The sequence below is a fragment of the Podarcis tiliguerta genome (genome assembly GCF_965153285.1).
Source record: "Podarcis tiliguerta genome assembly, chromosome: 6".
NCBI lineage: Eukaryota > Metazoa > Chordata > Lepidosauria > Squamata > Lacertidae > Podarcis > Podarcis tiliguerta.
The window spans coordinates 2569687-2581723 of NC_139539.1; the positions used below are offsets into that span (position 1 = coordinate 2569687).

The following is a 12037-nucleotide window of genomic DNA, read 5'->3' on the forward strand; positions in this document are numbered from 1 at the left end:
CAATCGCGGAGAAGGCCCAATTTCTCCTCAACGCCCTTTGGATGTGACGTGCAGAGAAGGGTCTCCGCGTATGGTGATGATTCCAGGGTCTGGGCAGGTTCACAGGAGGAAATGTATTGTGGTCTCAAGCCAGTAAAGCCATTAGAGGGGAAACCAGAGCCTTGAATTGCTGAAAACTTTTCTATTCTGCCAGGCCTATGCAGAGTGGCTGGGACAACCCAGCCAGATGGGTGGGGTATTATTATTATTATTATTATTATTATTATTATTAGTCAGGCAATTAAGAATACACCCATACCCCACACCGGTCCACTGATGTTTCTTTTTAATTCTTTTGGTTATAACTTGCTTTTAACATTTATGATTTTACTGTATGGTTTTATATAATTTTAAACTACTGTGATTATGATGCCAAGGCATAGATAAATATTATTCTCAAATGAATTAAATTGTTTTGCCTCATTTTCCCCCCTGTGGTGTAATGCATTTACATTAGTGTTTTCAAAGGCAAGTCACTTGGAGACCTAGTTAGGTAACATGCAACTGATAAGTCTAATAATGAATAACAACAGGAACAAATCATAACAATTTCAAGAGTGGTAGAAGTAACGACTCCATGACAAATAATCTTTAACATGCACCCCTTTGCAGGAAAACAAATATTTGCTCCTCTTGAAGAGAGGCTGAAGCCCCAACTGCTCTGAAGAAAAGAATTTCCTGGGCAGCCCCTGCCTGTTTCCTTCCATCTCTCCCTCTCCCCCCCCCTTGCCATGCGCCATTATCCCACCCCACCCCCTTGTATCCCACCTTTCCAATTCAGTGCACCACAAATTGTCGTCCTTGCCATTCATCCGCACTGGGAAAGTCTGGGCTTTCCCCTGCCTGATGGAATTAGACTTTGTGGTGATGGTCTGGACCTTTTTCAACTGAAAGAGAAGAAAAGCAAACATTTTTAAAAACACACACACGCAAATGACCACCGTAAAGGACCCCTGACCATTAGGTCCAGTCGTGGCTGACTCTGGGATTGTGGCGCTCATCTCGCTTTATTGGCCAAGGGAACCGGGGTACAGCTTCCGGGTCATGTGGCCAGCAGGACTAAGCCGCTTCTGGCAAACCAGAGTAGCGCATGGAAACGCCGTTTACCTTCCCGCCGGAGTGGTGCCTATTTATCTACTTGCACTTTGGTGTGCTTTCAAACTGCTAGGTGGGCAGGAGCAGGGACTGAGCAATGGGAGCTCACCCTGTCGTGGGGATTCGAATAGCCGACCTTCTGATCGGCAAGTCCTAGGCTCTGTGGTTTAACCCACAGCGCCACCCGCGTCCCTACAAATGACCACACACACCCCAAAAATACAAGCACTCAGTGTGAAGGTTTACAGAAAGTGGTAGTATTAATGCCGTTCAGCAGAGGAAGGGAGCGAGGCTGGCTCTGTCCAGTGATTTTAGGCTTCTCATCCATCAGCCAGAAATGCGCTCAGATGTCACTGGTATGCCTTCAAGTGGCGGGGGGGGGGGGGTTGAGGTATTTTGCCCAGAAGGCAGCTAAAAATATCCAGATGAAAAGCAGCCGCTGGGAGGTCACTGCCGGGCCCTCAGGAATGCGAAAGAGGGTCTTTGCATCTCTTCCTCAGAGGGGACAATGTCCCCTTAGTGGCGCATCCGCCCCCTCCAGCTGAGAGATCCATTTTGGGCTTCATTTTGTCATATCTGTGGAATGTCTGGGTTCCTTGCTCACAAGGAGAGAAGGGGAGAGACAGAAGCGAGAGTGTCTCGCCGTTTCGTTCGGCATAAAGCGCCTCACATGAGTGGGGGGGGGGCAGCAGGAAAGAGGAGCACCCCCGGGTCCACTAGAGATATAATACAGGCAATGTGGGACGTGATTTGCAGGACGAGAGACCCAGGGGGCATTCCATAGCCCAGCCCTTTGCCAACCTGGACCTTCCAGCTGTTGTTGGCCAACAACATCTGGAGGTCACTGGGTTGGCAAAGGTTGTCGTTACCTTTCTTCCCCCCCTGGATCATTCATAAGAATGGAGGGGGGGGGGCGAATAAGAATGGAGGAACTACTTGAAATGGGGAAATTACCCAAAGTACCTTGGCTGTTCTGCCATACTCCAAGCAGTCCTGAAGTTCAAGTTTATCCGTCGTCGAAGCTACCAGGGGCCTAAGAAAAGACAAAGCGAATTACTCAAAGCGAGAATAGTAGGAAATGAAATAAATAGCATGGACTGTAAACTTTTCCAATATGCAGTAACAGCAGCGAGAATATTATTGGCCCAAAAATGGAAACAGGAACAACTGCCGACGCTCGAAGAATGGAGAATGAAACTGATGGAGTATGCTGAACTGGACAAACTAACAGGAAAGATCAGATATATACGAGATCAAAAGTTCATTGAAGACTGGGGAAAATTTTCAGACCATCTGAAATGTGTATGTGATGAGCAAATAACGCTAGTGGGATTTCAAAATTCTGTAAATGATAGAGGACTATTGTATTGATGAAAACTAAGTGTGTGAAGGTTTATAAAATGCAATATAAAATTAGGAAATGCGTATTTAAAAATTTGAATAATGGATGATTGTCAGAGAGGTTGAAGGAAATCTAAAAGAGAAAATATGTGATAAATTTAGATTGGATACTATAAATGTATGTTGGAAAATTTAATAAAAAAGAAAGAAAAAAAAGAAAAGACAAAGCGAATTATTCTCTAAGCCACTGCCCCATTGTCCTCCAAGCTCATCATTTAAGAGCAATGTGGGGGAACCTTGGCCCTCTATATGTTGCTGAGCGCATGTTGTGGTTGTTGTAATGTTTGGAAAGGTTCAGGAGAGGGCTCCCGAAATGAGGCAACAGGGCAGAATTTATAAAATGACGCATAGCATACGGGATTTCCCAAACTTGGGTCTTCGGCTGTTTTTTTGGACTACACTTCCCATCATCCCTGACCACTGGTCCTGCTAGCTAGGGATGATGGGAGTTGTAGTCCAAAAACAACTGAAGTCCCAGGTTTGGGGAACCTGGGAGAGGGATGTTTTTCTCCCTCATCACACTGGAGTTTGTGGACATCCGATGAAGCTGAGTGATGGAATATTTGGAACAGAGAAAAGGAAGTCCTTCTGCACTGGCTCCCAGTGGAGTATCGGGTCAGGTTCAAGGTGCTGGTTTTGACCTTTAAAGCCCTTTGTGGCTTAGAGCCCTCGTATTTGCGGGACCGCCTCTCCTGGTCTGCCCCCGCAGAGGACCTTAAGGTCCATAATCATAGTTTAGAGGTCCTGGCCCCTAAGGAAGTCAGATTATCCTCCACCAGGGCCAGGGCCTTCTCAGTGATGGCCCTGACCTGGTGGAATGCTCTGTCCCATGAGACCAGGGCCCTGCATGATTTAACTTCCTTCCGCAGGGCCGGTAAGACAGAGCCATTCCTCCTGGCTTTCAATTAGAACTTAGCCTGATCTTTTATTCCCCTTCCTTCCCTCCCCCTCCCCTTTTTATGAAGACAACCCGCTCTATGACCCCACATCTAATTCTCCCCTGGTCTCCTCGGTGGCCCAAATAGGACTAATTTAGCCAGCTAGCCCTGGTGATCATCTAATGTTTATTGGATGGATTTCCCCCCTAAATTGATTTTTGAATTCAGAATTTATTGCTATTCACGTTTTATACTGTATTTTATGCTGTTTTTTGTTGCATCAATTAAGTGTTTTGAATTTGTTGTTAGCCGCCCTGAGCCCGGTTTTTGAACCGGGAAGGGCAGGGTATAAATAAAAAATTATTATTATTATTAATTATTATTATTATTATTATTATTATTATTATTATTATTATTATACAGTGCAAGACTTAAACTATGGAGCTCACTCCGACAAGGGGCAGTGATCGCCACCAAATTAAATGGCTTTCAATGAGGATTGGACAAATTCGAGGAGGAGGAGAGGGCTATCGGCGGCTACTAGCCAGGCTGGCGATGTTCTGCTCCCACGGTCAGAGGCACTAATGCTTCTGAATCCGTGTTGCTGGAAACGACAGGAGGAAAGACTTTGCTGCCTCTTTGGAAGGGATCGCGGGTCCATGGTGTGGCCCCTAGAGGTGCTTCTACATTACCTGTTCATCCCAGGAAGATTCCCCCAGAAGTATCGGGCCCGGTGTGCAGCCGAGACTTTGACGGCATCAATCATAACAGGGTTACACTGAAGACAAAAAGGGGGGGCAGTTAGAGACGAAGCGGCAGAAGGACTATTTCACAATTCCTTTGACAGCAGGATTAGGTGCAGCTTGGGGACAAGAAGCAACTCCAAAAGTCAGAAAGATGAATCACAGGCTGCCTCATGCGCTGCCATGTTTAGGATAGTAGTAGCGGCGATGGCAACAATAGTACTAATTCTAGTGCTATGCTGTGAATGGCCTGTGATCTTCGGATGAAGGGCGAGATGAGCGCCGCAACCCCAGAGTCGGCCACGACTGGACCTAATGGTCAGGGGTCCCTTTACCTTTATCTTTATACACGGAAAAAATACAGTAGATGGGTTCCTAGAATCGGTTGTACGCCAATTGTGAACAGTCCGCTGCACGGTCATCAGAGTGAGGCCCCGCAAAGGGGCTGAGCAAGGTCCTTAAGTGCAGGGGCACCAATTATGAAAAGGAAAATGGAAAAGAGGTGGACAGTACAACAAAGATCATTTAAAGGGTTTTGGATGAAACACGGGCACAGGAAGGCCTTACACAACAGGGCATCCGGCTAATGGACATTCACTTAACACCCCAAAAGCCTTGTTCTACCTTCTAAGGTAAAGGTAAAGGGACCCCTGACCATTAGGGCCAGTCGTGACCGACTCTGGGGTTGCGGCGCTCATCTCGCTTTCTTGGCCGAGGGAGCCGGCGTACAGTCATGTGGCCAGCATGACTGAGCCGCTTCTGGCGAACCAGAGCAGCGCACGGAAACGCTGTTTCCCTTCCCACTGGAGCAGTACCTATTTATCTACTTGCAACTTTGATGTGCTTTTGAACTGCTAGGTTGGCAGGAGCAGGGAACGAGCAACGGGAACTCACCCCGTCGCGGGGATTCGAACCGCCGACCTTCTGATCGGCAAGTCCTAGGCTCTGTGGTTTAACCCACAGCGCCACCCGCGTCCCGGTTCTACCTTCTAGTCTGCCCCTATTAGAACCCACCCATGCGAAAGCAGGATCCATGCCTTCAATTAAATAATTGCAAACACATTTTGCAGAGATCAAGGGCGTTCTCAGTCATCCTCTAATTTTTTCCTTTTGATTTTTGTTTTTCATAAGCTTCTTGCCCTTGAGGAAAAAACTGAACCCCCAGGCCTTTACCTCCAAGAAACGAGAGATGTCCCTCTTGTCGTTGATGCGCATGGCCACGACGTTCTCAAACAGCCAAAAGAAGGGGCGCTCCTCCCCGGCTTTGGGGCGCGTGTAATTGAGAAGGTGGTAGAACTCAAAGAAGAGTCGTCCGGTCCCCTCTGCAAGGAGGAAGACGGGTGGGTCAAAGGAATGTAGGATATTTTAAAAAGAAATAACTTCTGGGTTGAGGAGCCAAGCTGAGAGCCCCCATCCTTTTAAGGGCTGCTTACCATACAGGCCCTTCCTGGCAGGGTTCACGATGGAGAGGTCGTTGCAGGGGCTTCCGCCAATCACCAGGTCAAAAGGGCCCCATTCGTCAATCTGCAACGGGCAAGCAGAGCAATGGGTTTTGCAAGATCAAGTGCAAAGTCATGTTGCCTGTCCGGTTTCTAAATCCCAGGCTTCTGGGGCTTCACAAAATCAGTGCCGGATTTACGTATAAGCTAAACAATCTATAGCTTAGGGCCCCACTCTCTTGCGGGCCCCCCAAAAAATTAAAAGGGGGGGGGGGAAATGGGTGTGCATTTCCAAAATATAAGATAGAAAACAAATAAAATAAAACCTACATACAGCAACAGTGTTTTGGGTTGTGTAGGCTCCTATGATGTAAGTAATGGGCCCCCAATCATTTTATGTTAGAGCTTAATAATTATTTCACTTTTAATATACTTCTTCTTAATTGTATTTCAGTTCAACAATTAATTTGATGTACAAATGGCTTTAGGTACCTACTAGGTCCATAAATCACCGCATAGCATATATTCAACACGAAAAAACAGTGACAATTTGTTGTTGACAAAGGACAGCTGGACATATAAAGGGCCCCATTACCTTCAGTAGCTTAGGGCCTCATCAAACCTAAACCTGGCCCTGCACAAAATGACCACAACGCAGAAGACCCCAGAAGAGTCAGACAGCTGGATCAGGCCCAAAGGAGCCCAGCATCCTCTTCTCACCGTGGTTATTTATAATAAAATAAACATCTTTTAAACCACAATCAAGCACTATATCAATTCTTTTCAATAAATAAATGTATTATCTGAGGCTTTTCTTTGTGTGTCTCATCCACGTGAGGTCATAGCTGTCAACTTTTCCCTTTTCTTGCGAGGAATCCTATTCGGAATAAGGGAATTTCCCTTAAAAAAGGGAAAACATTGACAGCTATGCGTGAGGTCCAGATGGTGGCAGTACAGGGACAGACCTTTTCTGCAGGGGCTCTCCACTTGTGAGATGCCCTCCCCAATGAGGTTTGCTTGGCACCCTGGTTACACATCTTTAGGTGCCAGGCAAAAGCTTTCGTCTTCTCCAAAACCTTTGGCTAATTAAAAAAAGATGACCTTTTAAAGTGGAGTGGGGAGGGATTTGTCTTTTCCCCCCTTGTGCTATTATTATATTATGTACTTGATGTTTTATGTTGTAGACCACCATATGGTCTCTTTATGAAAGGCAGTACAGTGGTACCCCGCAAGACGAATGCCTCGGAAGACGAAAAACTCGGTAGACGAAAGGGTTTTTCGTTTTCTGAGGTGCTTCGCAAGACGGATTTTCCTAAGGGCTTGCTTCGCTAGACGAAACGGCCCTGCCTCTCGTGTCATTGCGACGGTCACTGCACGCACGCACGCTCGCTTCCCCACTCCTCCGCCTCCCTCCCACCTTCCGGCTGACGACTCCTCCAGCTCCCTCCGACCTTCCGGCTGACGGCCGACCTTTCGGCTGCCTCGCGCCGCTGTCCACCGCCCTCGCGCGCTCCTCTCAGAGAGCCGTTGCCGCCAGCAGCCAGCGTTGCAGCTGGAGTCGCGCTCCTGAGCCCCTCCGCCCTCCAGTAGCCGCGTCGCGCGGTGGCCACAAGGCGCGGGTGAGTCCGAGGTACTGGCTGCGGCAGCTGTCCTGCTTCTCCCCGCCCCTCCCCGCCATTGTTAGTGTTTAACTGCAGTGGTGCTTCGCAAGACGAAAAAACTCGCTCAACGAAAAAACTCGCAGAACGAATTAATTTCGTCTTGCGAGGCACCATTGTATATAAATTTAATAAATGATAACAAACATTTTGACCCTGCTTCCAATACAACCAGCCAGCCGCCTCAGCCAAGAAGCCTCAACTAGACCGCAGGGAATCTCCTTACATTTTTCTTGGTTATGTTCCTGACGTCATGCACGTATTTGATGTTCCCTTCGTGCCGCACAGTTCCCACAGCTATGGACTCCTCGCAGATCTCAGAGGCGACGTACTTTTCCACCTGGATGCCAAGATCCCGCAGGACGAGGTAGCCTAAAGAGTCAAAGCGGCACGGGTGAGGAGGAGATGGGAGAGGTGGCCCTTGAGATCTCTCGTGATTCCCTGGCAAACAGCTCCAACTGTGGGAGCCAAGATGCGCAGGGTGTCCACATCCCGACAGAAACAAGAGACTCTCAGGAGCTGCAGTGTTGATGCGCATGCTCTGGCTGCTACTGTGGCATGGAGAATGACAATGTCCCAGTGCACGTTTTGTTCACACACACACACAAGTCATGCATGCGCAACATCGTTTGATGAGGAACAACACTGCCAACAAAAGATCGGTGATGGGACCAAAACAAATCACAAATGTCATGGGACAGCCTGGAAGATGCAGGATAGGGCAAGGAAGGTGGACAGAGATAGACACGGGGTCAAATGAACCAGACTGGCCTTAAGGAAGGAGGGTACAGGCTCGACCACCACTGTGGGATGAGCTGTCCTTTAGCGGTGATGATAGCTGTTCTCGTCCATCCTCACTATGACCTAGCAAGGCAGAGCAGCATTTTTTCTCAAGGGTTATCAACGAACATTTTTCACAGTGCCATTACTATGCTACAGCTTGTGCCCAGCGCAGGACCACCAGGGCGTTCTCTGCGCAAGGGGACCAGGGGCTGAGATACACTCGTGGTTTTTAACCTTAAGGAATGGTTTTGATAACTATGGCTGGATCTCCACTGATCTAAAAAAAAACGCTATGAAAAAGGAGTTGTAAAGCTCTCAATGCAATTTTCCATTGACTGATGTACAGCGCCCCAGTGTCACACTTTTATAACGCATTTATAACGTTATAAGGCACCAGTATAGATTAGTCCTGCATGGACACATGACGTCCTACTTTTAACATTCATAATGCATTATTAAACCAGCAGTAGGGAAACAAAATGGTGAGATTAGCAAAGTGAATGATGGACTTGCCCATCAGCTAAATGACCCACTCACTGCCCTAGCAAACCTGTGATTTGAACCCAGCTTCTAGTATATTGGTGTGTGGCCCTTTGCATGTTTCGTTGTGTGGCTGGGGCAACCCAGTCAGATGGGCAAGGTGCGAGAAATACTTCTATGATTCTCAGACATCAGAGTTCGTTGAAGTGCTTGGGGGGGGGGGCTCTCACCTGTTGCAATTCCATCAAAGAGAGACAGCACTCTGATTGGCCTCCTGTTTGCCGCTGGGATAGCAGGGTAGATTTTTGGTGGCTCCTGTGAGAAGAGATGGGGGGAGAGAGAGTAGAAATGGCACCAACAGCCACCACCGGTGCCCATCACTCCCACTGGCTTAAGTTCACTGCAAATATAGGAAGCCTCTTCTAAGGTTGCCACATGCAGGAAGTGTGAATCCCATCCATTAAGAAAAATCAAATGCACAAGTTTCACATCACCAACTGGACCTAAGAACGTGGCGTAACAACAGCCTGCAGGATCAGGCCAGTGGCCCATCTAGTCCAGCATCCTGTTCTCAGAATAGAATTTTATTATTACGGTCACGGACCAGTTCCGGGTCACTTACAATATCAGGAAAATCATAAAACACAACAGGAATACATTGAATTGGAAATGGGCATAATAGAGACAATTCAGATATAGCGGCAGTTTAAAAAAATATTAAATCTCAATCACTGAAATATAACCTAAAATTATCATTTAAAACCTTAATCATTTTGGTAGCACAGCTTGTTCCCTAAGTTTTATGGCAGCCGCACAGAATTTGGCCACCCTTAGCGTGATCTCTGGATCCTTGTCCTCTACCAGGAGTTTTAGACATTGAAGTTCGGACCCATTTGGAGATTTTTGTATAACAGGAGTGCATCCTGTTCTCACAGGCAGCAGCCAGATGTTTCAACGCGAAGCCAAAAAGCAGGATCCGAGCATCTCTACAATTCTATAATTCTACTATAGGGCAGGTGGGCTACGCTGCCCCCCTTTAACCACGCCCCCGTTTCCTTACATATTCCAGCCCCTTCTCGTCCGTGAAGAACTCCTTCAGGCGGGTGTTCCAGTCGTCCCTCCTCTGAAGCATCCCATGCCGCCCTTGCGGCTGGCACATGTAGCAGCTCCAGGGGTCCTCCTTCCTGGCTGCGTCAGCTGCCCCGCGACCCACTAGCAGGTTCAGACAGTCCACACAGAAACACCTGCAAGAAACAAGGGAAGAGGAACGGGGGGGGGGGGGAGTGTCCGTAAGTGTCAGGAGTGCGTGCAGGAGCCAGGCCCTGTGACCAGTAGGGCTTCGCAGACTGGGGCCTTGTGAATTTGTTCTGGGGAGGCAAGGCACGGCTGCACAGGTGAGGCTGCTTGGTAACTCACAGCACCTGGTGGCAAGAGCCAGGAAGGGATATAAAGTCAGCATTTCCCTTCAACTCTTTGCCACAGCAACATGTTTCCGGCCTTGCTGCGTTTGGTTTCTTGCTTCCTGATACTTGGACCCTTGATCTCGTGACTCCCTGCTTCCCTACCCTCGGTCCTTTCTGGACTCTCGTTCCCGCTCCCACCCCGCCATCTTGCCCCCAGTCCCAACGTCCTCAGCTGGGACTTCAATCGCCCGTAGACCAGACCGTGACAGTAAGGCTAGGCAGCTCCTCTGTTCCTCCACAGCCAGGTGGTCGAAATTCTGCAAAACGCATTATCAGTAAGGCCAGTATTACTATGCAAGAGTGTGGCCCAACCGCAAAACTTGAAGGAACCAGTTAAAGGGGAACCTAATGGCCGAATGTTACAAAGAAAAACAACTCTAGATAAAGCACAAGGAGGGTTCTGCATGTACAGCAAAAAGGGGGTGGTATCTGAGGAATTTTCTTCTATATAGAGTGCATTATTAGTAGTAGTAGTAGTAGTAGTAATAGTAATAATAATAATATTTTTTTTATTTGTACCCTGCCCATCTGGCTGGGTTTCCCCAGCCACTCTGGGCGGCTTCCCACAAAGCTTTAAAATACATTAAAATGTCACACATTAAAAACTTCCCTAAACAGGGCCGCCTTCAGATGTCTTCTGAATGTCAGGTAGTTGTTTATCTCTTTGACATCTGGTGGGAGTGTGTTCCACAGGGCGGGCGCCACTACCAAGAAGGCCCTCGGCCTGGTTCCCTGTAGCTTTGCTTTTCGGCACTGAACCTTAGCGTCCGGGCAGAACAATGCAGGTGAAGTAAAGGTAAAGGACCCCTGGACAGTTAAGTCCAGTCAAAGGCGACTATGGGGTGCAGCGCTCATCTTGCTTTCAGGCCAAGGGAGCCGGCATTTGTCCACAGACAGCTTTTTCTGGGTCATGTGGCCAGCAAGACTAAACCGCATCTGGCACAATGGAACACCGAGATGGAAACTAGAGTACAGTGGTGCCTCGCAAGACGAAATTAATTCGTTCTGCGAGTTTTTTCGTTCTACGAGTTTTTTTGTCTTGCGAAGCACCAATGCTTATTGATGGTTTCCCATAGGAATGCATTGGCAGTTTTAAAAAAAAGGCGCAAGACGTTTCGTCTTGCGAAGCAAGCCCATAGGGAAATCTGTCTTGCAAAGCACCTCAGAAAATGGAAAACTCTTTCGTCTTGCGAGTTTTTCGTCTTCCGAGGCATTCGTCTTGTGGGGTACCACTGTACATGGAAACGGCGTTTACCTTCCCACTGGAGCAGTACCTGTTTATCTACTTGCGCTGGTGTGCTTTCTAACTGCTAGGTTGGCAGGAGCTGGGACAGAGCAACGGGAGCTCACCCTGTCACGGGAATTTGAACCGCCGACCTTCTGATCAGCAAGCCCAAGAGGCTCAGTTGTTCAGACCACAGCACCACCCGTAATTATTATTATTCCACCCAATACAATTGCAGCTAGCCCAGGGGTTTGGCTCCAAGGGTTCTGTCATGGATGCTGTAGTTTGGATTCTTGAGACGGGTGAGGTCTCTCACCTGAAGCAGTTGGCATTGTCGCAGAGAAGCAGCTCGTTCCCCGCACAACAAATGCTGCAGTAAGCCTGGTACCCGTCTTCATCGTACATGTAGAAAAATTCTAGGAACTGAACCTGCGAGGAAAAGAGAGCCGTGGCAGATTTAAACAGTTTTCCGATTGCCTGGGTGACACTAGCCCCAAAATAAGTATCAGAAGCCGCAGAAAAGACCAGCCACCCCCAGCCTGGCCCCGTCCACATTTTTCGGACTACAGCTGAGGCTGATGGGAACTGTAGACCGAACCATCTGGAAGGGGCAAGGCTGGGGACATCTGCAGTATTTTTTTATTTAGCAAAATTTACATCCTGCTTGGCTGTACAAAAAAACTCAAAGCAGTTTAACAAAAAGAATAAAAGGATAGTGAAAACAATTAAAACAATGGCAGGTTATATTTTTTTTAAAAAAAGTTAATATTTCCATTGGACCAATCACATATTAAAAAATATTTATTCAGTGGTTGGGACATTCCAAATTTAAG

At 47.7% G+C, this 12037-nt stretch overlaps 1 protein-coding gene across 2 annotated transcripts in view; it reads right to left on the minus strand.

Moving 5' to 3' along the window:
• Positions 1 to 12037, minus strand: part of DNMT3B (DNA methyltransferase 3 beta) — a 58424-nt gene that overhangs the window by 3956 nt on the left and 42431 nt on the right. For both annotated transcript variants that reach the window (XM_083447355.1, XM_083447356.1), the window contains 9 exons: positions 11521 to 11633; positions 9577 to 9760; positions 8747 to 8831; positions 7480 to 7625; positions 5590 to 5680; positions 5330 to 5478; positions 4106 to 4191; positions 2098 to 2167; positions 808 to 926 (listed from right to left, as the gene is read on the minus strand). In XM_083447355.1, the coding sequence (XP_083303481.1) occupies positions 808 to 926; positions 2098 to 2167; positions 4106 to 4191; positions 5330 to 5478; positions 5590 to 5680; positions 7480 to 7625; positions 8747 to 8831; positions 9577 to 9760; positions 11521 to 11633 (1043 nt within the window). The remainder of the gene's footprint in view (positions 1 to 807; positions 927 to 2097; positions 2168 to 4105; positions 4192 to 5329; positions 5479 to 5589; positions 5681 to 7479; positions 7626 to 8746; positions 8832 to 9576; positions 9761 to 11520; positions 11634 to 12037) is intronic.